The sequence below is a fragment of the Tachypleus tridentatus genome, chromosome 13 (genome assembly GCF_004210375.1).
Source record: "Tachypleus tridentatus isolate NWPU-2018 chromosome 13, ASM421037v1, whole genome shotgun sequence".
Lineage (NCBI taxonomy): Eukaryota > Metazoa > Arthropoda > Merostomata > Xiphosura > Limulidae > Tachypleus > Tachypleus tridentatus.
In genome coordinates, this window is record NC_134837.1 from 108144113 (window position 1) to 108171595 (window position 27483).

At 32.8% G+C, this 27483-nt stretch overlaps 1 protein-coding gene across 7 annotated transcripts; it reads right to left on the reverse strand.

The window, feature by feature from the left end:
* Positions 1-978: 978 nt before the first annotated feature.
* LOC143240796 (transcription cofactor vestigial-like protein 4) lies at positions 979-27039 on the reverse strand. Of its 7 annotated transcripts, none has more exons than XM_076483860.1 (5): positions 26867-27039; positions 12122-12251; positions 7298-7733; positions 5372-5479; positions 979-2409 (listed from the first exon to the last, which is right to left on the reverse strand). In XM_076483860.1, exons 3-5 carry the CDS (start codon positions 7572-7574, stop codon positions 2234-2236), a joined length of 561 nt encoding a protein of 186 aa, XP_076339975.1. In that variant the 5' UTR covers positions 7575-7733; positions 12122-12251; positions 26867-27039; the 3' UTR covers positions 979-2233. The 7 variants fall into 7 exon arrangements, with proteins under 7 accessions (XP_076339975.1, XP_076339978.1, XP_076339973.1 ...); XM_076483863.1 differs by lacking the exon at positions 26867-27039 and adding an exon at positions 23123-23213; XM_076483858.1 differs by lacking the exon at positions 26867-27039 and adding an exon at positions 20074-20388.
* Positions 27040-27483: the final 444 nt, after the last annotated feature.

A 27483-nucleotide genomic window follows, 5' to 3' on the forward strand; every position in this document is an offset into this window, starting at 1 on the left:
AATACTCAGACCTTTTTAAATTAAACTCATTTTTCTAATATATATTTATTTTACTTAAATACTTAATTGTTCTTGTGTTATGGTGATACAGCCTATATGAGTTATGATCTCGTAGAAGGGGTTCAATCTCCGCGTGGAGCACGACCCATATAACCCAAAGTGCAGGTTTGTTAAACAAAAAAAAGTCTCCTTAATTTCAACAGAGTAATAAGCGATGCCAGTCAATTTACAAAGGATTTTAAGGCCTCATTACTGACTGAAAAGCAGGGTTGTCTTTACAAGTTAGAAAAAAAACCCCGAGAAATACGTAAGACAAGAGCTATAGATTTCAAACGTTTATTTGCGAGAAAGGATTATCGTTGTTTTCAAAGTGACACGCGACTGGCTTCTTGTCAAACGTGGAATACTTTTTATATATCGGCGCGTCTAAAATTATCCAAAAACATGTTGCTTTAATTAACTGTCGCACCAAATAACTCATTCAACCACGACATTAGCCATTTTAAGTTACATCGTTTGTTAGTGTTTTAAAAATATACTTTCATTGTAAAACAGCCTTTGTATACTCTGTTCAAAAGATTTCGTAGGTTTGGCAATGCAAACAATTATCAAACAAAGGAACATTCCAAACCACAAGTAGAGCAATAACCTAATATTACACACTATATGTCTCCACTGCAAGAAATCTAAATAACTAAACTATATTTCCAAACTTCTGCATTTTGAAATGTGTTGAAAAACACATATACAAGCAGAAAACTTTAAGATTATACTGTAGCTAAAAATATATATTTCAGGTTTTTCATTCATTTGCAGTCTTTAGAGAAGTTTCTCCTAGTTCCAGTCAACTTTTGCCTGAAAAAGTTTTTTCAACAATAATGACGAATTTGAAGAAACTTGTGATAAAGTTTGAGTTGTAGTTGCAAGTATTGTAGCACTGTGTTAATGAGCAATATAACAATGTAAAAAATACACCACTGTAATACCAATTGTTTATTTAGAAATGTAACTTGATAAAAAATAAAGGCTCAAGGAGAATCTTACCAAACAACAAAAATACACGAATAGTCTTTTTCTCCCATGCTACTCCTGTAGTAACTACAGATCTGAAAGGGGGAGTAAGTTAGTGTAATTTTTACGACCAGAAAATAAGGTTTGTTAGTGACAAATATTCATGTGAAATTTAGAAATAATCATTAGTAAAAAATTACATTGCAGCATAGAAGGCTGTTATTACTAAAAGTCTAAGGAAAACCTTGGTTAGCATGTGGTCTGACATTCAGCTCAGAATGAATGTTTAAGTGAAAAAGGAAAGTCTTAATGTCTTAGAATTAGTTCAGTATTCTCTAAAATGTTCTTGGTCCAAAATCCATTTTCACTTCTTAATGAAAAATTGTCCATCTAATGTTCTCGACACCAACTTCAGAGTTTAGGGCTGATTAAAATCTAAAACAAACTGTTTAAATTTTTTAAAAAATAAAATTAACCAGTTAATTTGCAGCTGAACTATAAGGCACTGCTTTATAAGAAAAAAATATCTAATGAAAATTGGGAGACGTAATTTAAAAAAGGATAATCGTAGGAACTCAGCCTACATTACTGTAAAACAAAGAACCCAGCTTACTTATGTTTTAAAATTAAGCAACATATACATTTTACATATAAATAGAAACTAATGTATAAGTTTAACGTCTGAAAGACTTTGCGATTGCCAACAATTTATTCCTCTTAATATTAAAATTCAAAGAAAGGAAAAAGTAATGATGATAGTGCAGTTTAATAAACTAGTAAACATCAAGCACATTAAATATTTCCCATACAAACTTTGGTTTGGAGTTAAAATTACAAATAGTATAGGGGTTCTGTAATATTATTCCAACTTTAGTAAAATAATAAACATTTTTAAAGCAATTTATCCAATGATACATAAAAACCTCACCCTACAGCCAAGAGGTAACTGAAATGGAATTGTGTAGAAGTTAACATTTTAGAAATCATACAGCGGCACAAATTACTGATTATACAGCATGCCTTATACTTTGCTGTCTCTTGACCAAACTTATTCTCTCTCTCCCAAATGTATCAAAAAATTGTTTTGTTTATAACAAAAGGTGTTCAGACAAAAAAAAGTCCAAAGCAGTAATACACCAGTTTCTGTACACTTTCAGGTTGCAGAACTTTAAGTACCACCAGAAGACTATAATACAAAGTGGTCAAATTTTACAACAAGATCTTAAGTAGACACTATTTCTTGAGGATGCTGCAGTAAGGTAGATGATGAGGGAGAACCTGATGTCAGCCTTGGCCCTGAGGCAGCTGGTGTTAGGGTGGTGATATCCCTTCTACCAGATTTGGTTTGTTGGAGCCTTAACCAGATATCTCCTAGAGCTTTAGCAAAGTGGTCATCAACTGGAAAAATAATCAAATATTTGATTAAATTGGTCACTTCAAGATATATTCTGACATTAATACATACGGTTCAAATAAGTGCTGTTTTAATACTGCACAAAGAGAAAACATTAGTTAATGGAAATACACATGTATTTTTTGCAAGAACTGAAAATCTCAGATGGAGAATCAAACCTTCATGTTACATTTTAAAATCATTTGAACAGTTCCTTTAATTTGTGATGATGAGAAACCCATTTGAAGTAAAAATGTAGCTCAGGATGGCTGGTGTGGATATTAACACTTTTACTAATAAAGCAGAGAACAATGTTTCGACCTTCTTAAGTCATCTTCAGGTTAACAAAGCACCTGTTAACTGGAAGATGTGTTAATACCCATAGCAGCCATCCTGAAATATAGTTCCATTTAATGCTTCAAGCATTTTTGCTAATATATAAAAAAAAGTATTTCTTTAAAGACGTTTTTTGTTTCTTTTCCATTTTTGGAGTGTACAAGTAACGAGAGTTTTAAATTCAATTAGATGTGTGCATATATTGATATTCCTTAAATAAATGCTTCAAATGTTGAAAATGTGCTATCACTACTGAAAAAAACAATAACTCTGAGCTGCATGCTGTAGTAGATTTTCAAATAAATTTGAAATCTATATATATTTCTGAACAAGTTCTTCATAATTACTTGGTAAAAATGTGTAAATCCAGTCTATTAATGATAACAAAAAAGTTCTATTTCTTCAAGTTCCATATTTAGTGTAACCAACATTCATCAATAGAAGGCTAAGTGCACAAATAAACTTTAGCAGAAATTCTACTTCTAAATCTTTGGTGATTTTATACTTCTGTTTCTTAACAATCACAGCATTGAACTAACTGGCTGGCCATAAGAGCCAGGACTAATTCGTGCACTAATTACTCATTAACCAAACACTTGCAAGTTCCAGTCTGACTTGTCTTTTTGTATGTAGTTCAAATTGTTTCCTAAACTTTATAAAAAGTTCAAAATATTAAAGCCACACAACTATCACCTAACTTTGAGAAACATCCAAATTAAAAACATACCTTACAACAACACACAGAGATTGGTATAAATAAATTCTTCAAAACGTGGAAAAATTTTAAGTGAAGAACTTTTTCCCAATAACTGGTTCCAAATATTGCCATAAAGCAAAAATAAGCTGTATGTGCATTAGACATAAAATATATCCATCAAAAATTACTTCTAACTTAATTTATAAACAAAATAAATCCTCAATAACCATGGCACTTGAAATTCTTTTATATGGGATTAACTTAATCTATGAGACCTTGAGGGTTGTCAGATACATCAATCAAAAGTTTTATCTCCCCCCCCCCCTGATCTAAGCCCGAAACTGTAATTAGATATCAAATTGATCAAGAGATGACAGAAGTTTAGTTTCTGGCTTAATTTAAGTACAATAACATGTGGTAACTTACCTGGTTATTGCAATATCCTGAGAATATATATTTGTAATACTTTGCTTTGAAAACTATTTAACACAAGGAAACAAAGATTGGAAACAAGGAAACTTCAGAGTGTTAATTTATATACTCTTCAAAAAAAAAAACGCAAAAGGGATATTTTTGTTATTTTAAAGAGAAATATATGTAATAACGTTACAAGCTCAGAGTATGTGATGTTACTCGTGTTAAGGCACTGATTGTCAGACCAAAATGACAATAAAAGTTGTGCACTTTGAAAACGGAGGAAAACATCGGATTTTTCACCAAAACACATTCGTGTCCAACAAATTTGTTTGAGAGATCTGCATGTTCTGCAAGTGCAACATGTGCAAAATCCCTATAAAAGTGACGGGTTCTCGGTTTCCATAGCTCAGTGTTAAGCCACCGACACGAATTACAGTTACGCCAAGACTGACTGAAGCACAACGCAACAACGCCATTAGTCAACAGGAAGCAGGCAAATCTCGATCAGATGTTGCCAGAGCTGTGAATGTCCACCCAAGCACCATCGCAATGCTATGGAATCGTCACCAACAACATGGATCAACTTGTGACCGTCCACGATCTGGCAGACCTCGTGTGACCACGCCCGCACAAGATCGCAACATCCGTTACGCCACCTTCGGATAGGACCACCACTGCGACGTCTACTGCTTCAACCATACCAGGGCTGCGTGAGGATTTCCGATCAAACCGCACGCAACCGTCTCACGAGATTCTTAGGCCCCATGTGCAACCCATCATGGTGAACGTCAACGACGTTTTTCAACATGACAACGCCTGTCCTCACACAGCCCGACTCACCACTGTCTTCTTGAGACACCATAACATCAACGTTCTTTCCTGGCCCAACAGATCACCAGATTTAAACCCCATCGAACATCTTTGGGACGAGTTGGACCGACGTCTGCGACGATGACAACCTCAACCGGAGACTCTACCTCAGCTTGCAGCAGCTTTGCAGGCTGAGTGGACAGCCATTCCACAGGATGTGATTCGTCATCTCATCGCTTCCATGGGCAGGAGATGCCAAGCAGTTATTGATGTTCACGGGGGGGGCATACTCGTTATTGACGTTGAGTGACGTTAAACTTCAACTAGTGAGCGTGGACTTCGCCTTTGCAGTCGTTGGATGTTCAGCAGTGAATGTGCAAAGTTTCACACATGTCATACAGAACTACCCAGAATAAACTTGTTAACAATGTGTCTCATATTTTGCCTTTTGCGTTTCTTTTTTTGAAGAGTATATTTTATGTCACGAACATGGGAAAGTCATATCACAACACCTTAAACCATTTTATACAACAATCTAAGAAATGATGCAACATTTAGTTTGATATGTCTTTAGTCAACAAGAAAACTACTTCATTTCAACAAGATAAACTTCTAATCATTTTTACAGTTTGAAACTGTATGGATCTGCAAACAAAATGTCACAGACTAGTACTTATGACTCAAAAAATCAAAGTTTAATAGTTTACCTGTTACTGATACACTTGGAGCTGTAGGAGTTGCAGATGAAAGAAATTCTGGGTAATCTTTCCCCAAAGATCTCCTGAAGTGTTCATCAATAACAGAATCACACATGCCTGTCATAAAGTAAGTAGAACCTTACATATAACAATGCAAACCAGAACTAACAAACCTAATTTTACAAACTTAAAAAATGTGCAACAGTATTAATAAGTTTCATTGCTATAAACAAGTTATAAACAAAGTAAGTTTTATTAGAAGTAGTAAGTTGCAAAATGGAGAGAATTATTTTTGAAGAACATATTGCACATTGTGACAGAACTCTAGTCTTGTCTAAATTAATAATTAATATAATTACAAATTGAAATATGCTGATTTATCAACTGGACAGAAAAGAAACTAAAAATTACCTAAGATAGTGTTACATACAATCATGTGTCAGTAGCATGCTCTTTTATTTATTCTGGATCCTTTAAAGAAAAAGAAATCTTCTGAAGAAAAAAATGGAATCTATATCTAATTTCTTTTGTCACCTAACTAAAATATATCTACCAATTAAATTACTCATCACATTAAGTAGTATCATTACAAAGACTATTTTATAACAGTGACTTTAATTCAAGCTTTTCTTTTAAAAGAAATTGTATGTACAATTAATTATACTTGTCATAAGACATTAATTAGCATTAGGTCTATTAAAATCATATTTCACACGCTCAGAAAAATAATTTACACTATAACAAGTGTTATTTATACAAAATGCCTTATGTATAAATATTTCGACAAGTACTGTTTGATTTAGATGTGTAGTCTTATACTCACCACTAATAACCGAACAATACTTTAAGTGTTTGGATAATGTAACAAACCATCACATTTAATTATATATTATTATTCAGTGGACTAACTGATTATTTATATAAATGTTAATTTCTTTTCTTAGCCAAATGGCTTGTATATGGTGTTCTGACCACTAATGTTTTTGCTTCACAGACAGCCTTATGAGCTATATTGCCAAAAATGAATATAGCAGTCTTGATGTGACTGAAATACCACTAGACATCTACTTGAAAATACCCTATAGAAATTATTAGAGTGCAGTGTCAAAAATATGAGGTCTCATACTAATGTCCCATGACAAATACAAATAATTATAATAATTTTTTGCCAGCTGAAATGTTTAAATTAATCTCTGAACTTAAATTATTTTATGGACTTTAAAAAGGTTAATTGGTTGCACTGTTGGCTTCACTCAGAACTACTTACATCACCCACCATGAAAAGTAATTGTTAAACACTTCAGTCATGCCGAGACCCGTTCAACAATAACATACAGTAAATCTACATTTTCATTTTTTATGTTACATCACATTTTGAGATGTGAATGATAGTGTGATTAATTTCTAACAACTTAGTGTAGAATATCCTGCTTACAAAGTAAAAGTTGGCATCAACATTATTCATGTCTGTTCTCCCACCATTTGAAAAGTGAATGTTCAGCTTTGTGTGTACATCTTTTCAAACATAGCACTGGAAACAGCAGCCATAAGCTGGAGATAGATGAACACTCAAATAGACACCAGTTTGCAATATGTACAAGATATATATACATATGTATACATAAATTCTGAATCAATTATTTTCAAATGTATTGATAACTGAAGAATAACAAGGTCGGCCTTAGTTTATGTTGTTGATTTTAAGACAAAGTGTAATAAAGTAACTCAGTCTTACTGGCTGAAATAGAAATATTTCCCTTAATAAGAACTATTCTCACTGGAGATATTTATTCATAATTAAACTATTGTAACTATGTATGGCTCTTGCATTTATTTAAACTATGGATCTTTCATTAAACCACTTTAGAGCATTTAAACAATCATATATGCTAGGTAAAGATACTCCTGGATGCAATAAATCTACTCTGTTTATACCTGCCACTATCTCCCGTCGATAACCAGGTTTAATATTATCACCACCATGAGATGGATGTCCCACACTATGCGAGTGGTCAGTTCTCTGACAATGTGAATGCATCAGGGCTGGAGCACATGTTATCACTGATGGTCTCTGCTGTTGTAACTGTCCATAAGATATGGTTCCAGACTGTTCATAAGTCTTACAGCATTTTTTGGTCATGTCTAATGGCTCATTGCTGTCTGACGAGGACTCGGAAAATATGTATGGAGTTGAGTGCCGTTTTCTTTCCATTACAGAAAAAACATCATTTCCACTTTTAACACCAGGAAATATACCACTAAAACTGAAAGAGGCATGTGGTGAACTGCTAGGGGGAGGGGTACAATATCCAGATAATTCAATGGGAAAGAAAGATGACCTTCTGCTTGTAGCACTGAGGTATCAGAAACTCTGTGAAGAGATTACCAAATCACATTAGAAAAAACAACAAGATTTAAATGATTTTGAATAATCTTTAATATACTCCAAATATTTAAATTTCAAAATTTCTCAAGTTCAGTACATACTTTGAGTGTGCACAGTTATATGGACAATATCGAAATACACATTGAATGAAAACATGCTGTAACAGAAAAAATGAAACTTTGTGCCATCTGTTTGAGAATGAGGACTTCTGTACATAAAATATAGATTTTGTAAATAATGTGAAAGTGTATTAAACAGATAAAAAATGTTGGGTTTTAACTCAGTTCACTTCTACCTCAGCACACTCTTTTAAAAATCAGTAATATAATTACTATTATGTTGAAAAACATGAACTTCATGTTTCCTAAAAGTTTAATTAAATACAGAAATCAAAAACTGTATCAGTGTCAGTAATTTAATTTTTTTTTGTTGTTGTTATACTTTTTCACAGTTTGTTACTGTTATATGAGTGACATTTCCATACTTGTAGAGTTTTTAAATTTCATTAACATGTGAAAGATGCTTGAAATTCCAAAATGCCTTCTAAGTTACATATTCATGTCGCATTGTGCATTTAATATTTCTTTGCAACAAAGAATAGGGTTTGCACCCATCAATAACAATATGCATGGTAAAGGCTACTGGTATTTGTTAATGAGTATTTATTTCCAGGCTATAAATACAAAGGTTAAGACTAGTGTAGAAATTGAGCATTCACAGTTTGGTGTGTTGAGTGAATTTTATTTGGCAACTTGGAACTAAAATGCACTTTTAAGGAGCTAGTAGTGAAGATGTGAAACCTGTATGTAGAGTTTGTAGGCTGGAGAAAAAGTTTGAAACTATTCTAATTAGAGTAGAGGCAATAGATAAAGAGATGTGTAGACTGGGAAATGGCAGCAAAATTTCAAGAGGAGCTTAAGTTTTTACATGCAAGGGAGACATCAGCTAACAATGACCTTCAGGAAGTTAGAGTACTATTAGGGCTAAAATTAGTGGATTTAATTTCAATGAATGTACTCTAGTGACTAATAGATTTTAGTCCTTGGCTTTTGCAGATGAGAAACTATTGGAGATAAAGAAAACAAAAGGTACAGAGAAAAATATGGATGATAAACTTAAGGAGGCTACAGTTATAGGTGATTCACTGACAAGGCATGTGGATAGGATAGTCTGTGACATTACTATTGTAATACTAGAAGTATAAAAAATAAAACAAATGACTTTAGAGTAGCAGTGAAGGAATTTTATATAATGTGAATAACTGAAACATGATTACATATAGGTTATTTTGATCAAAGAAATTTATTTCAAGTGCAGGGTTACAGGTTATTTAATAGGGATAGAGTACTAAGGAGGGGAGGAGTGGCTTTATAAGTAAAATGTGAGTTACACCCTGTTGAAGTCAAGGATATCAAAATTAATACTAAGAGTAGTGAATCCATTTGGGTTTCTATTAGCAGATATAAAGGAAAAATGCTTTTAGTGGGAATTTGTTTCAGACCACCTGGCAATTGTGATGAAATTAATGACAAACTTTACAATAAGGTTAATATTTCAACTGTTAATCAAGTGATAATCATGGGTGATTTTAATTTCAGACAAACAGACTGGGAAATTCTAGAGTCAAACCATGAAGAAGAAAGCTTTTTAGAAACTGTTCAAGATGGGTTTCTTCACCAACTGGTCAAAGAAGCTACTAGAAACTGTTATTTTGAATTTAGTGAATAATGATATTTTGGTTATAAGTTTCAAAAAGGCAAATTCTGAATGGATGCAACAAGAAATGGGGCAACTGAGTGACTTGGATACATGATGTTCCTTGTAAGGAGAAATGGGTAGCTGTAAGCAAAAAAAATCAGGTTGGTGCACATAGAGTATAAAAGATAAAAATTAAAGTATCATAAATTTAGAAATTCCAACTGACTGATATGACAGGAGATTTAGAAAATTAAAGAAGATAAAAAAGGTCAAACAGGAAATCAGGGCATCAAAAAGGATATATGAAAAAAGGTTATTTGAAAATAAAAAAATTAACAAAAAGGATTTCTTCAAAAACATTACTGGTAAACAAAATGTTAGGATCAGGTAAAACCCTTGAGAGATAATAAAAGAAGACTCATATCTAATGATTATGAGATGGCTAGATTATTAAATTCTGCCTTTTCATTAGTTTTTACTTGTGAATATTTAAACAGTACTCTACATCTTGAACAGTTGATAAATGGAAACAAAATGATCATATTAATTCTGAGCTTGTTAAGATAAAAATGGGAAGCTTAAAAAATAATAAATCTCCTGGTTTGGATAATATTTTCCCAAGAGTTTTGAAGAAGGTCAATGATTGGATATATGAGCCACTCACAGGTATTTCTTTTGCAAGTCTTTAAATAGTTAACAGACAGACACCAGAGAATTGGAAATCAGCTAATATAACTCCTCCTTTTCAAGAGAGGTGAAAAAAATTATCCCAGTGATTACTGGACCATTAATCTTTATATCAGTTGTGAGAAAAGTTTTGGAAAGTCTGATAAAAAATGCTTTTTAAAGCCAGTTAACAAGGTTTAGGATTCAATTGGATAATCAACATGGTTTCACTAAGGAATAAACCTTGCCTTATAAATCTTTTGGCATTCAATGGAAAGGTTACTGCATAGATAGATTAGGGTAAGGATGTAAAGTGCCTGTGCAAAACGATTGTAAAGAAACTTATCTTTGTAGATCTGAGGGATAAGTTAACTAATTGGATAGAAGAGTGTCTTGATGGAAGAAAGCAGAAGGTTCTCATAAATGGAGTTCAAACAAACTGGATTAATGTTGCAAATGGTATACCTCATGGCTTACTCTTAGAACCATTGTTCCTTTTTATTTCAATAAATGACAATGATGGAGGAATGGTCAATAAATTACTTAAATTTGCTAATAATATTAAGGTCCTGGGTGTTACTAGCCATGATGTTGCTGATTTAACAAAGGTTAGACCACATACAGAGTATTGTGTCAGTCTTGCAGGGGCATTGAATTGTTGGAAGGGGTTTAAAAGAGGGTTACTAAAATGATCAATGGGATGTAGGGGCTGCTCAAATGAGAAAATATTAAGTTCCCTCAAATTGTTTTCTCTTGAAAAAAGAAGAGTTAGAAGGGATTAAGACTGTAAAGGGAATTGACTGTGTTGATACTTCATCTTTTTATATTTAATGGCAAAAATAGTAGGAACTAGGGGACACAAATATACATTTTGGCAAGGTAGGAGTCATTTTCAGCAAAGACAATTTTATTTTTCTAACAGAGTGGTTACACTCTAAAATGGGTTGTCTTCAGATGTGGAGCCAGTAAATTTATTTGTTTAAGAGAATGTTTGACAATTATATAAATACTAAGAGCTGGCTTTAAGACTTTGTTAATAGTCTTAGTTTAGTTTAGAAGACAGGATACCCAAATTAGATCAATAAGACCCTGGTTATCCTAAAACATTATGTTATGTTATTATATTACATTACAATATTTATACAGACTAGTTGAAGAGTCATATAACTATTATATGAAAATACTGTCAAATATTTTGAAAATGCATAATGACTATTATTTGACAATATCTACATAAATTACATGAAAGTGTGATGTTTGGTAATTATCCTGCAGTAGTTCACAAATTATGAGAATAAGTTTTTAGACTATTAGTGTACAAAATACAAACTATGTGAGAATGAGATATTTTTTTGGCAGTCTGTCTGTACATCTGTGTTTAAACTACTATACATATTACAGCTTGGCCAACCTTTTACAATGCTATTTTGATGAGTTCAAATTTTTCCTAAGAATATGACTGACTGATTACAAAAATTTATTCAAAATACTTAATGGTTATAAAAAATAATTTCCCGTTACAGGATCTATTTAATTATTCCATCAGATAGAAATAAGTCTTAAAACTTTTTCTGATCAGAAAATAGTTTAAAATAAAACCCATGTGATGAACACTCATTTGTTTTTGTTTCCTGCAAATGCAGAGTGTTTAGTCAAGTGTGTCTGATAATCAATACAACATAAAAACATGTGATTAATAAACAAATGGCCTACTTACTTTTAAATTTTGAAATCTAACAAAATTCTACGTCTCCAAAGAAACAAACTTGTTACTGTATGTACAACTAACACAAAAGCTACAATTTTCATTCACCAAAACGAAAATAAGTTACACAACCAAGCATTTTTTGTAAGTTCATGATCTTAAACCAGCACTATTAAAGATAAAACAATATCCTAAAACCAACTTCTTTGATTTTACAAGCCACTTATATCTGAATTATCACATTTTTAAGGATGAATAAATATATCTCAAATCTGTCAGATTTTAACAACAAAGAAATACTTACATTTTCTTGCTTCTAGTCTTTCCTCCAAACGTGTTTTGTTGTACTTTCACTCTCTTCAATTTGTGGCTTTTAGTAAAAGATTCTTTAGGTGAAAGAGACATATGAATGTCACCCATAATTCCACTCTTTTCTGAAAAGAAGGAAACAAATTTTGTTTCACATTGTAGCAGCATTTTAAATGATTAAATGATGAAATTTCTATAGAAGTACTTTTGTCAATACCTTGTTAATATCCACAAATGTACATACTGGTATTTCTTGCTAGAATCAAAATACTTTTTACCATTAATTTTTAAAAGCTATGCATATTTGAATACCTGCTTACTGCATATGTTGTTTTTTTACAATTTACAGATATAAATGCATTTATGGCAATGTCTATTATTAAAAGAGGAATTGTCAAATCTATCTATCTGTGTATATATATTACCTTGCTTTTTACATGTGCTATACTTTAACTTCCATAGACCAATCAGAGATACATGCAAACTTTTTTTTATATTAAATATTTATGACCCCCAGTTGTGAAAAACTAACCTAAATTCAGGGGAAAAAATGTCAGAGCCAAAAGAGGACTGAAGGTGCCAGACTACATACCCATAATCCAATAATACAATCTAAAAATGCTTCTTCTTCTCAATGAAAAAAATATACTCATATGAGAAATCTGTGAAATGCCTTGTTAGGAACATAAACACACAAAGAAAGGAGGCTGTTTTATCTGTAGCAATTATAGATGCTGATTATCTTTGGCAAATATTATAAATTGGAAGCAAAGAAATGATGCTGAAAGTGGAGAAAAAAATGTGATGAGAAGGACAAGGGCCTTGAACAGTCAAAATCGAATTATATTGAAGAAAGCAAGGGGGCATCATATTTCAAAATGTGATGCTATACCTTGACGGAACAATTTTTCATGACCAGGAATCTTGACCATAAATGTGTAAAACCTGAAACTACAAAGTTATGGTGATACAATTTTATATACCTCCAGAATCTGGTATTCTTCGTGCTAAGATAATAAAATATTTAAAACATTCGTATATTGTATACATATATCACTATCGCTGTATCACAAATACTTCATAGTATAAGTTTCAATCGTCATACATATTTAATGTCGCAAGCATTTCTTAAATCCCAGCATGGATACCTATTTTAAAATGTACATTAGTAAACAGTGAATGCACTTATATAAACTTTTCAAACATATATAGCATTTGATAGTAGTAGTAGTAGCCAGGAGCAAAGCTTGTGTGTGTTTTCTTATAGCAAAGCCACACTGGGCTATCTGTAATTTTTTGTTATTTCTCACACTTTTTATAGTTATTCAAACCATTTTTAACGTATTGTGAATTGCCATTGTGTTCACAATACGAAACCACTTTCTGCCCGATAACGTGAAAATAAATGAACCAAATCCAACACGAGGTTAGAATGTATAGTAATCATTCTGTTCTGATGACTCAAAGTTCAAAGCAATCGTGTCTATGATGTAAAAAATTAAAAATCATATGTATTTTTTTCATCTTTAGTAATGGCACTTAGGAATGTTGTTACCGTTAAACATACCACCAACACTCTTACCTCCACGACTAATGCCGCTCAAATAATCTTGAGAATTTTTGGCACGCATTGAAAATTGATGCATCAAAGATCTGCCGCTTCGCGTCGCTTACCGAACAACGCCAAAATCGAAAGCGTTCCTGAAAGACCTCCCCTAGGAAAATTACGCATTCCGGAATAACTGCTAGAAACAATTTTACTTCACATACACTACGAAAAGTGTGATTGGGAAAATAAGTAGGGTTACTTACATAGCTTATCATTAAAAAAAAAACAAAAAAAACAGAAGGACGTTTATTAAAAACAATACAATGATATTGTTGTAAATGTTGAGCATATTATTGTTCAAAAACAATGGAAAAGGAACTGACACTTCTTAAAGCTACATCTCAGAAAGAACACTTTTTTTATATAATAAACACAAAAGGTTCATTTTCTAAAACCAAAGTTCAGTCCTTTCTTAACCATGTAACAAAGATTTATACGTGTAGCATGACTATTTATTATAAAATGAATTTCAATATATTGTGTGGATTTTTTTTGCATTTACCAACTATTACTTTCCAAATAAAATACCCATAAGCTAGCGGTTTGGTTTCTGCTCTGCTTTAATCTGAAGAAATTTCTTGTCTACTTCAAAAAAGTACATATCTCTTCAAGACACAATAAAAATTTATATATTATTTGACAAATTTTGAAATAAGAAATCGAACTACTTTCTTATTATTTTGATGTACATTAACCATAAAAACAGTGCCAAATACACTATGAGTTTAGAATGTTGTACAAATTTGTGATCTAGGGGCATCAAAGACAAAATTCCGTATCTTTTAAGCCGTATGTTTTGCAAAGTGTATTTTTCTGGTTCTCACAGACTTTTCATACAATATTCCTAATATATAATTCTGGTATGCAGTACCAGTATGCAAACTGTTATATCTAGAGCAGTAAAGCTTTCAAATGCACTAAATGTTTTATTTTCTATCACCAATATTTGTTGATATATATAAAGTAAAATATATTTTATTTGCAATTACCTTTTAAGTTATTCTATTTGATACAGTTGTGTACATATTGAATCAGTTTCTGAGATTCATGATGACAAGAAACTCACTTGAAGTAAAAATGTATCTCAAGAAGACTGGTATGGGAACAAAAACTTTTATTAAAATAAAGTAGAGAACAACGTCTCGACCTTCTTAGGTTATCTTCAGGTTAACAAAGACCTCGTTGGGCCGTGATGACTAGCTGTATTCTTTCTTGTCTTTCACTGTTAAATGAGGGGTGGCTAGCGCAGACAACCATTGTGTAGGTTTGAGCGGAATTATGAAAAATTTCTATGCAGTAATATGAACCACAAATAATAACGGACAAAGACGTGTGTATCTTGTCAAACGCGAATGGTTAATGGTTGATGGCAGAATCGTGCTATTCCTTACATTCTTACCACAACGCAACGGCATTATAAGAATGCACAGGCCACAACGCCCATGGTCGCCTAGGGAAATGGACGAACAAAGAGGCTTGCGGCACAACCGCCATTAAATTCTTTTTATCCTAAACCCTAATGTCCTGGTCGAATAAGCTATTTAAGTGTATAATACTCTGTATACATGCAGCAAAAGAATGTTTTTACTATCACGTATATACACATCCCCTAACATTCAAAAACCACCTCTTTATATTACGCTACATATTGCTCCGTTTAATATCAAAATACACTCCATGAAAGTAAATGCATGGGTTCCATGTATTTCCTGATTTAAATAATTTATTTCCTTACTTTGCTGAATGGCCAGGCATCATTTCCTTATTATGCTGTTTATCAGAAATACTGTAATAAATCGAACTAAATGGAGAACATCATGTTATAATTTTTATATTAGCAAGCAAAGAAGATGAGTAAAGTTAACTTCTTTTAAAGTAACAATGTAAACTATAAAAGCTAGGCATCATCATGGTATTTTCAAGTTTGTTTCTGCTATACAAAATAACCATTATGATGCCAGTAATCTCACAGTAACGTTTTAGTGTTCCTGTTGTGACATTACATCATAATATTGTTGTCACATTGTTCTTTCTTTAGCAGGTTTGTTTGTTTTTTATTTGATGAAAATAATTTAAAGTCCAGCTCATATAAACTATGGAAAATTTAGTTTAATCATTCCGTGACGTTTCTTCACGCTTGAACACTGTGGTAAATTCGTAGGCCTAACAAAATACTGTGTTAATTTTTATGATTACATTAAAAATAATTAACTTATTTGTACAAAGTAACTACATGTGCGGAATCATTAACTACGAATATGTAAACATATTGATTGCTTTACAATACAAATTTATTTACTCGTGTGTGTTTGTGTGTTTTTCTTATAGCAAAGCCACATCGGGCTATGTGCTGAGCCCACCAAGGGAAATCGAACCCCTGAGTTTATCGCTGTAAATCCGTAGACATTCCACTGTACTAAAGGGGGGCTTTACTTACGTAGCTTAGTTTCTGGCTCACCTGTAATTATAATTTATCCTAGAATATACTAGAAAACTTTACGTTAGATCTTCTGGACATTTCGCTAAGTTGCTAGGTTTTCGAGACTTCAATATAGAATATTCTAGGACTACTCCAATAAACTTGAATAATGTTAGCGTCGTGTGCCCTTAAGTAAATATACAATGTAATGTATCGATATAAATACGATAGTACCGTTTGATGTATGTCCATGTAATTTCTTTGCAGTAATGGGTTTTCACGAAAATCGGTATGGAGGCTCATTAGGTCCATGCTGAGGTACATAAGAAACTTTCAGTTTTGCGTTTTGAAGTTTTTATGGACTTTTTTTTTACAATTACATATAAGTGAAGCAACATTTCGTGTCGTAGAATAACGTTTCATTTATCAAGAATTTACATAACTTCAGTCCAGAGATCGAGTACTCCAGCTATTATATATATATAAACTAAAAACACGGCTTATAATAATATCCCTCTCGGTGAACTCAGCAGATAGCTGGATGTGGCTTTGCTATAAGAAAACACACACACACATAATAACAGTATCAACGGCACTCATATCGAACAGCTTTTGGAACGGCGCTTAGAAAAACACATTGGTGCACAAATCCGACTTTTCTTACATATATACAGAGGGCTGTACATATTTATGAAATATCCTAAAATAACAGCATTTTTTGTGTTACGATTCTGTAATCGACCATACAGTTTTAATTTGAATTTGTTTTAAGAGACCGAACATTATAAAGCGTGATTTGAATTACATGTGCTTACAGTCACATTTCAAGCTTTTAGTTCCAGGGGTGAATAATTTATTTCTATTTAAAGTGTCTACTTTCTTTCAAAAGAAATGAGTCCTCTGCTGTGACAGCGGTAAGTCTTCAGATTTAAAACGTTAAAATCAAGGATTCGATTTCTCTCGGTGGAAACAGCAGAAGATAGCTTGATGTAGCTTTGCTACAAGAAAAACACACACACCTTAAAGGAAATGAAGGAACATATAGCCAACAACAACAACAAAGAATTAGAGTTACTGTCTAATATTTTAATATTAATTAGAACTGACAACTGCCTTATTAAAGTTATTACTTTATTAAGCATATTTTAGAAATATACCTCGCTAAGCCTAACTACTGAAACTTGGCTAAGCGTTAGCAGCAATTGTGTGAACATTATGACTTAAAATGTCACAGTCTGTTTCCTTTAAAACTCATTCAACCATATATATGTTACAGTATAGTGAACAAAAAACGAACAAGCAAATTTTACAAACGATTTTACAGATTCCAAATTCCAGTGGGAAGAGTGCAGAGGTATAGATATCCGATGTAACATAATGCTTGCAACTCACAACCACTACGAATATTTCTGAAGAAATTAACAGGCGAGATTTAATAGACAAAACACACACACACACAAAAGACTATTCTTAAACATTGTTCACGATCATGAAAATTCAGTGCAATCTCTGATAGTAATAGTTATTAATATTTACTAAACTTTCAATTTGAATATCAAAATAAGAACGATAAATCGCTGATCTGTATGGTATTGTATCTTTCTTTATATGGTTTGTTTGTTTAGCGCAAAGTCACTCAGGAAGCTCTGTCCACCGCAAGGAACTGACCCATGGATTTAAAAGTTGTAAATCTTCAAACTTACTGCTGGCCCACTAGAAGACCTCTTTACAAACAAATGATGTTTTATTGTTCTTTATGCAAAACTGTATAGGACACGTAGAAAAATATTGAAATATCACTCAGACTATCGATCTCCTTCGCTAGCATTCGTGTTATATACCATAACAAAAAGGAACGGTGTTTTTGACCAGTATATTATTTGAAATATTCCTGCTTTATAAACACTGATACGGAAAGAAGCTTCCGAAATTAAGTGTACATGATTATTCTTTAGCTATTTTAAAATGTGTAGTATTAAGGCATAGGTCATTTAAAAAAAAAAAACATTATTAAGTAACAATCTAAAAGTTACTGACTTAAGTCCTTTGACCCATAATTACAGAAACGTAACTGAATGACCCTACCAAGCAGTGTAAGGATTCAGTATAAAGGTCACTGAGATTTACTAAATATTTACCCTTCGATCCTTAATTAAAGAAAATCACTTAGGCAATTCCATCATACCTTTCATCAGGTTGGATTAAAATCTATCAAAATGTTTTGGGAAATGTGAATAAAACAATTATAAACGTGTAAAAATATTCGTTACTTGATTGTCAAGTGGAACTAACACAAACAATACCTACCGGAAAACCTAGAACATTATGTTACACGTCTTAGGAATTACTTTGTTTTAAATTTTACACCCAGCTCAGGGAACAATCCAAACACAAGTGCTATGTCAATATTTAGAACTTTTGATAACTCAAATACAACTAGAATAATGACAAATGGTATATTTATTTTAATGCATGGTGTAAATCAAAAGAAATCAGCCTACGAGGCAAGGTTGAGTGACGTTTCGCTTGCACCATAATCTGACGTCACACTAAGCTATCATAAAAGCAGACTGATAAGTTGTTTATACCGTTTAAGGCGACAGAAGAAACACTACGAAAAAAGAATTATTAAAACTTCTCAATAAGACATTTATAGCACTTTTTAAAACATTATCATGTAAAACGTAAATTATATATAATTTCACAGCATAATATCAAAGTCCTTGAAAATTTTTGTCTAAAGCTTCATATCATTGGCAAATAACAAACCTTTACCAGATTGCACACACAGTTTTCTTACAAATACACGTTTAGTAAAATATTTATCCAGATTTGTCGTTCACTATTAATTATGATAATTAACATTTGTAACAAATTCATAGGAATCATAAAGTTACACACAATACTATTACTAATCGGTAAAATCGGTCACAGCAACGCAAACAACTTAGACCTAGTTTATACGGAACGACAATACTAATCTACGTCAAATAACTACTATATACTGCAAAGCTGAGTTTCTGTGTAGTGAGTAAATTTATCAGCCTGACACTAACATTACAAACTAAAACGAGCATCGATGTAGGAAATTAATTGAAAAATGGTTTAATATTTTCAAACTTAATGAAATAGTTGCTTATTAAACACATTTCTACACAGAATTACATATTATTAGGATCAGACTTACGTAATTCTCGTTATCTATCTGCTATAACCCTGTCAACAGAACTTAGATGAATTAGATATAGTGCAAAAAATCACCCGCAAGATGCGATGTTTCTTTAACTTACAATGATCATCTATGGACATACAAAATACTATATGTTAAGTTACAAGAAAACAAATGCAAAGTTTGTATAGTTAGACTGGGTAAAACGATGAAGTACAAATTCGCACCAAACGTCGTTTCACTTGATTAACCAACTATTTTCTGCTACTTTAGTTCAATGACAGATAATTTTAATTTATCAAAGTTCTCAATACGAGCTCAGATTTTCGTTTTTAGTACCGAAAAACGATGTAGTAGCTCTGCAAATTATACATATTTTATATACATTTTGTATCGTCATTTTATAAAGTAATAATAAACTTTTCGTGGGAATCACTTTCCTAGTTTTCAAACCTTGGAAAGAAACTTGTTAAGTTATAGTCAGGTATCAAACTAAACTAATGTGTAGAAACAAATAAGCACATTACAATGGTTTATAGGTGCTGTCTTTCCTTAATTATAGTACTTTTAAGTTCTAACGACCTTGATCATGTTAACAAACCACTGCCACCTCATAATCAACTTAAAAATTTGCAACATTCCATCTTTCATAAACAATTTATTGAGTAGCTAATTAGGAACTAATAATGAATCTACAGAAACAATACGGCTACCTTCTTGAACATTCAAATTTCATTAAAATCATCTTACCTTTCATATCGCTTTAAGAAAGTTTGAGATTTAGATTTTCAGTGTTTTGGAGGGAAGAAATAAACTCATGTATGTGACTTCGAAATAAATTTGTTTTATAAAGATTTTTAAAAATCAAATCTAAACGAAAATAAAGTTTAAGAGGTTATGGTTCCGCTGCTGCTGATAAATTGCGACTTTACTAAACAAAAACTTCGCAACTGTGAGAAAATGTACCATGTTCACAACAAACACAAAGGTAGCTAGTCAGCTTGACTGGCTCACGCGCACCAATCTGCATCGAGCGTGCGTCCCTAACCTTATTCAGGACTTGCGCAGGAAATGGATTTTGGTCAGCGCCGTGAGGAGTAGTCCAGACCAAAATAATCATGCCCAGAAAAAAAAGAAAAAAGAGATGGCTTATCTATACACTAGCTCGGACACTAAATAACGGCAAAAAAGTTGTAATATTACTATGATACATCCAAAATTCAGTAAAAAAACAGCAACAGAAGCATCGCTATATAGTATCTCTTACTTCTTTAAAGGTAAAAAAGGAAAAAAAAAAAGCACACGGCTTCATTTCCCACAAGAAAGTTAACACGACGTGCAACGAATACTCACAACATTAAAACCCAAACATAAAAGAGACAATCATCCTGCAACAATATATACACACACATTTATATGCGATGTTATTGTGACCCATGTCAACCCACAACATATTAAAAAAGTATGTCGTTGTTACGCTAAGTGCAACCACTACTTTCAGGTAGTTCAAAACTGACACATTTTTTTAACGGATAGAATACTTAAATGAACACTTGTTTTCAAATTGTCTACTTGTTTCTCCAATATAGAAGTCGTGGAAGTTATCACATTGTATTTTATAAATAACGTTGGGTGGTTAATACGGTTAATACCAAATTTATTTAAAAACTAGGCACAAAAATAAGGTCTATACTATGTAAAAACTACACTGACAAACACCACACCAACATTATTTATAAAATACAATGTGAACACTTGTTTTGTTATTGTCCATAACAAACACGTGAGAACGTGTATACATGTAGATATATACAAAAACAGAGAGGTAAGTAAGAAACTTATTTTTAAAAACTGTTCATCACTTTACGAGTATAACACTGAACAGCTGAATTTATTTTACTTTCTTGAGGAGACGCAAACCTTTGCAGATAAACGATAAACAATAAGTAATCTCGACAGACTGACTCTTTTTACTGCATCAGATCAAGGCATTCGGAATATTCTATTTTTACTATCAACTTGCATGGACTATTGTTGTTGTTGTTGTTTTGAATTAGGCACAAAGCTACACAATGGGCTATCTGTGCTCTGCCCACCACGGGTATCGAAACCCGGTTTTTAGCGTTGTAAGTCCGCAGACATACCGCTGAGCCACTGGGGAGCTGCATGGACTATAAATAAAAAGAAAGCAGGCGTCCACAAAGTTACACTTTCAAATACTTATCAGTACAATTCTTGTCATAACATACTTCGTATAGCATCATGAGCATCATGGATGTTTTAGTGTATGGTAACCAGGATAAAAACTTTTATTTTTATTAGATGGTACTAACAATATATAAATGTTATTGTTTAGACTTTTTACACACATTTTTTAGTCATAAGACAGTTTCATAACAACCACTGTTATCACAACTTCCAGCTAATTAAAAAAAACAAATAAAAAACGAAGGTTTTATCAGTATATTTCTTGTCATACAACAATCAAAATTTTCACTGGTCAAATTTTCACCAAACCATAAAAACAAACAACAGCAACAGGTTTTCTCTACCTAAAGTCTAGTTAAACCTTTACACAAACAACAGTATTGATAACTTATAGCTACAGCCTCATTAAATTTTAAAACAATTGACAGGAAAGGCTTTCCATATCTATAGTGTGACCAAACCCTCAGACATACAACATTGGCAAACACTATAACAAATGGCGCTACAGTTTATAATAGCTATAGCCTTACCAAAACCTTAAAGAGACAACAATAGTACAGGTTTCCAATAACCACTGTCTGTTAAAATTTAGTAACAAACTGTACAAATGGGGTGTTAATTACAAGACAGTTGACTACCATCCACTAGCATGTCATATCTCCCACTTAACTGCAGGACACCTTATTACCGTCCATTGACAAGTTATATCTTCCACTTAATTACATGACGCCTTATTACTAACCATTGACAGGTCATATTTATTTGTTTTGAATTTCGCGCAAAGCTACACGAGGGCTATCTGCGATAACCTTCCCTAATTTCGCAGTGTAAGACTTGAGGGAAGGTAGCAAGTTATCACAACCCACCGCTAACTCTTGGGCTATTTTTTTAACCAATGAGTAGTGGGATTGACCGTCACATTATAATGCCCCCATGGCTGAAAGGGCGAGAATATTTTATATGATGGGGATTCGAACCCATGACCCTCAGTTTACGAGTCGAGTGCCTTAACCACCTGGCTTTGCCAGGCCCGACAGATCATATCCTTAAGCTAGTTACAAGACACCTTATTACCTTACACTGACCGGTCACATTCTACTACTAACTACAGGACACCTTATTACCATCCACTGATAGCTCACATCCTTCAGCTAATGATTGGACAGCTTATTAACATCATTTACAGGTCACACCCTCCAACTAATTATAGGACAGTTTATTACCATCTAGCGATAGGTCACATTCTTAAGCTAGCAACACGACAGATTATTACCAGTTACCGACAAGTCAGATCGTAATTACAGGACGCCTTATTACTATCCATTGACAACTCACATCTTTCAGCTAATTACTGGACACCTTACTACTATCTATTAACAGTTCGCATACTTATTACCGTCCACTAACAAGTCACTTTCTTCAGCTAATTACAGGACAGATTATTAACATTTACTAATAGGTCAAAACAGGACTGGTGTGACATGTTTTTCAACCCCGTGCAAACGGTGAATGGATTGCTCCGCCATCTCCAATTTTCCGCCATTATTGGAATTCTACACAATTATGCCCCTAAGAATCTAACAAGACTTACAATGCTAAAGTCCCTGTTCGACTCCATATCGTAGAAGGAGTTAGTTAGCTTGTTGTATACCGTTGCGCTAAAACAAATAAACAAGTTCACTGAAAAAACAACAACAACAGAAAATCTGTGTAGCTTATTATGACTAATTGATAAGTAACATCTTTTAGATAATAACAGTGCGCGTATGACCACATAAGTCAGGTTATAAATCATTTGGTAAACAAAAATTATTTAACCAAAGATGACGAACAATATGGGCCTCTGTTTAAAGTCAATGAAAATAATTCTTAAAACGTAGGTTAATTTATTGAACTGATTAGTATTTAAGGTTTTTTTTTTTATATTTTGCTTCATATATGTATTTAAAGCTTAATGTCAAACGAACTTTTTTATATATCTAAATAATTACCAGATGGCGCTACAGTACATCAAAACAATCAGGTCACGTGAGGACGCAGAACTCGTGAGTCATTCGATAGTGGTCTGAATAGTTTTGTTGTTTCTAATTTCAACTTATTACATATAAAAAGATAAAAAGGTGGAGCTATGGAGAGGATTTATACTATGCTTTAGTATGTTTTCAAAATATGGGCCAAGGGTAGAAAAACTAAATATGAGTCATCATAAGAGAAATGCCCATATTTGTTATATTGAAAGCAGTACAAATTTTTTTTTTTAAAAAATCGTATTATGAAGTTCAATTTGGCTTTTATCCAAAATAAGCTTTAAGTTAGGTCCAATCAAATACATAGCACTTAGTAGTGATCCTGTTTATTTAACGTTCTTAGCTTCGAATACGAAACCTGTTTAGTAACCCAAGTTACAAACCTAGTATGTTCTTCCTTCTCATGAATACCTTGCATTCTTAATAATACCAAAATGCATCATATCATTCATCTACATCTAATTACAATTCAATTATTACCATCAGTTGACAGGTTACATCCTCCAGCTATTCACAAGACACCTTAGTTACATAGGTGAGATTAAAGCGTTTATTGCAACTTAATTTATTCTAAAATATTCATGTTTACCCATATTTATCACCCCTTTGAAATCCTTAAAAAAAGACAGTGTAGTCAGGCTCACAACATATCGAACATTTTTCTAATGTTATATTTATAAATGTACTAAGTGCTAATCACATGAACTTCAGTTATAAGCAAAAATCGATTTTCTGACACTTATGAATATCGATAAACTATTTTGTTTTAATCTTAATACACAGGTATCATGAAGATAACCTACAAGACATTGCGGCGATTTGTAAATACACAGTGATCTGTCATGATAACCTAAACACTATTTTAATATACAGTTATCTTCAGTTCCGATTCTAGCTTTTCTCAACTGGGAAGGGGGCAATGTGACATATAATGGAAAAAATTTAAATTTATATTGATAGAAGGCATTAACTTAGGGGAATAACGACATTTGAGGGGTCTGGCACCCTACTTTCCCAGTAGCTACCTGTCATGATAATCCACATATTTTTAAGATAAATCATAATACACAGTTATCTGTAATAATAATTTACACGTTACGGTGATTTATAATATATAGTTAACCGTAACAATAATCTGCACATTATTATTCATAATATACAGTTATTTGTAACAATAATATAATTTCTATTATGGTGATTCGTAATATACAGTTGTCTGTTAAGACACTCCATTATTTAAAAATCTGTAGTTGTATAATTAAACAATTCAGACATACACACTAATAACATTATTTTACAATACATCGTTTTCATCGGTCCAGATATTATTATGGTTAAAAATAAAGTTATTGTTTGTTTGCCGTTTTGTCCAATGGGCGAAAGGGGCAGTTGACCAAGTCCCGTCGCCGTCAGGAGCCCATCGCTCGCGTGCGAGAGAGCGATGCAGTTAGGTGTAGGCATGGAAGAAACGTCTTTCATTCAGTTAATTTCAAAGTAAACGATTCTTTTCCCTTTTCATTTCATTGTTTTGTATCACTAATAAATTTAGTTTAATAAATTGTACAGGTACTGGTTTATATTTCCCTCAGGATCCATTAGTGTTTTAACGCATCACTGCATAAAAACCTTACATTTTATATCCTAAAACCTGGTCACAGAAAATGCAACAGGTTTGATCCTACTTAATCTCGTTCTGAAAGTAAAGGCTTGAGTAATTTTAAAAAGTGTGTTAAATGACTCACTTTGTTTTTTTTAACACTGCGGAACTACTTATTATCAACATTACTCAAGCTTCAACACACTTCTGGATATTTGAGAAAATACTGTTAATTTCAGTAACAGATAACACTTATGAGTAAATACAATACTTTGGACCAACACCTACACTAGCAAATGCTATAAATTAATGTTTACTTTATATCCCTCTTACCAAATATTTTCCATAAACTCACTGCGATTGCTACTTAATGTTATTGGACACGTTGACGTCACTGTCACATTTACCGCAGAAGTACGTATTGTTGAGTAATAAAAAAAATTGCCCACTTAGTTGAGTTGTTCTCAAAGTGCAATCGGTGAACTGGTATAAAATGCAAGTCACAACAAAAGTAACGCCATTCTTCCAATTACTTCTGATGAATGTTTTGTTTTCCTGAGGCAATCGAAGCGAAAGCAGGTGGTGGTGGGGTCTTTTGCCCCTCTAACGTGGTTAGGATACGAAAAAGTTTGTGGACCATTGGTGTGAACCACAAGTCACAATGATTTATATTATTGATTATTTGGAATTAAGCAAAAAAGCTACACAATGGCTATCTGTGCTCTGCCCACCACGGCTATCTAAACCAAATTTCTAGCGGACATACCGCTATCCACCGGAGGGCGTCACAATGAACAATACTTTTAAGCTTCACCTATTTCTCAAAATATTTTAGCATATGTGGCAAACGAAACGTTTGATACATTTGGTAGTTGTGCTTCCGGTGCAGTGTTGTTAGAGAATATAGGGGAAATAGCTTAAATTAAAGCCTGGTCTTTATTCTTTAGTTAAAAGGTAATAAAAGTCAACGCCTGAAATGTAGCCAGAAAGTTGCACGTGCAAATTTACTACTAACAAAACAACTGTGCCGTAACATAGCCCAACAAAAACAGACCAATAAAACATTAACAGAAGGTATCAATAAAATGTCATAAACTTTAAACTGAACTAGGGCATAGCTCGTCAAAACTGTATGCCATAATATACCCTAACTTGACATTTCATAGTTGACGGAAATAAATAAATTTCGCGAAATCAAGCTTTATCAACAAGGAGGCAGAAAAGTGTAGTCGGAGCAGTCAAACGTGGGTATATTCCTTTGTGAGCCAATCAAAATTAAAGTCATTCTTAATATGAATTCGTGGCGTATTCATAAGATAATTCTGTGAGGCAGAATTTATATTATTTATATTATACGTTTTCTGTTTTGCATATCGTACACTTAAAAAGTTTCAAACTTTAAGGGAGTAGCGTTCTGGTCTTAAGTCTAGTAAAGATGTTACGCTAAAAAATACTTATTCTATTTTAAACATATACACAGAATGACCATTCTATGATCTAACAGATTGCGATAAATACCTTATTAACCACCATATCTTTAGCAAAAATAATTTTTGTTCATTATGTTTGACCCAGATTGCTCTTACGAGTTCAAATAACAATAAAACAATTCTAGGTACGCAGTTTCAGGCTTAATCCTCGTATCAGCCCCACCCTTATAAACATGCACACAACTAATCTATTAACTCATAATCATACGCGTATTACTTACCAGTTTATGTCGCTTAACTAGATAGCAACTTCTAAGAAGGCAACGTGGTACTGGTATTATTTTTCTCAAGAAAGAAGGCTATTTTTTATAGAATCGAAAACAATTAACATCTTAGCTTTAACCTCTGAGACCGATAACGTAGATCTACTTGTTTACAAAATATTCTCAAAGATACAAATCATATAATATATTGATACCAAAACACACACACACGCATGCTCACAGTCAAAAATTATGATTCGCAAGAAAATCAAAATTCTGACTGGGGTGCATTTCTCACGCCTTATTAAAATAACATCAGATATTTAAAAAATACATAACTGTGTCTAATTTTATATTTAACGTTAGTTTCAACATTTACTGAACAAAGGTTATATTGAATAGTTGTCGGTCATACTGCTAGAATGGCAATGGATGACTCAACGCAGTTAATATCCCCGGGGAAACACGGACGCCGATAGAAGAATAAATGATTTATGACTCGTCGTCGGTGAATCACTCGGAGGCTTAAACGCCAGGTGAATCAGTGAGAAACTGACGGCAAAAAATAAATAAAAACCTTGTAGTGGCTCATCTTGCTAAATAGTATAATCATTAATCGAATCTATGAAGAAATA

Excerpts from the sequence above, each read along its gene's own strand:
- LOC143240796 (XM_076483860.1), bottom strand. The coding sequence starts at position 7,574 with ATGGAAAGAAAACGGCACTCAACTCCATACATATTTTCCGAGTCCTCG. Across the intron at positions 5,480-7,297 it reads TCGACGGGAGATAGTGGCAG|GCATGTGTGATTCTGTTATT; the intron begins GTATAAACAGAG and ends ACTTTATGACAG. Across the intron at positions 2,410-5,371 it reads TCCAAGTGTATCAGTAACAG|TTGATGACCACTTTGCTAAA; the intron begins GTAAACTATTAA and ends TTATTTTTCCAG.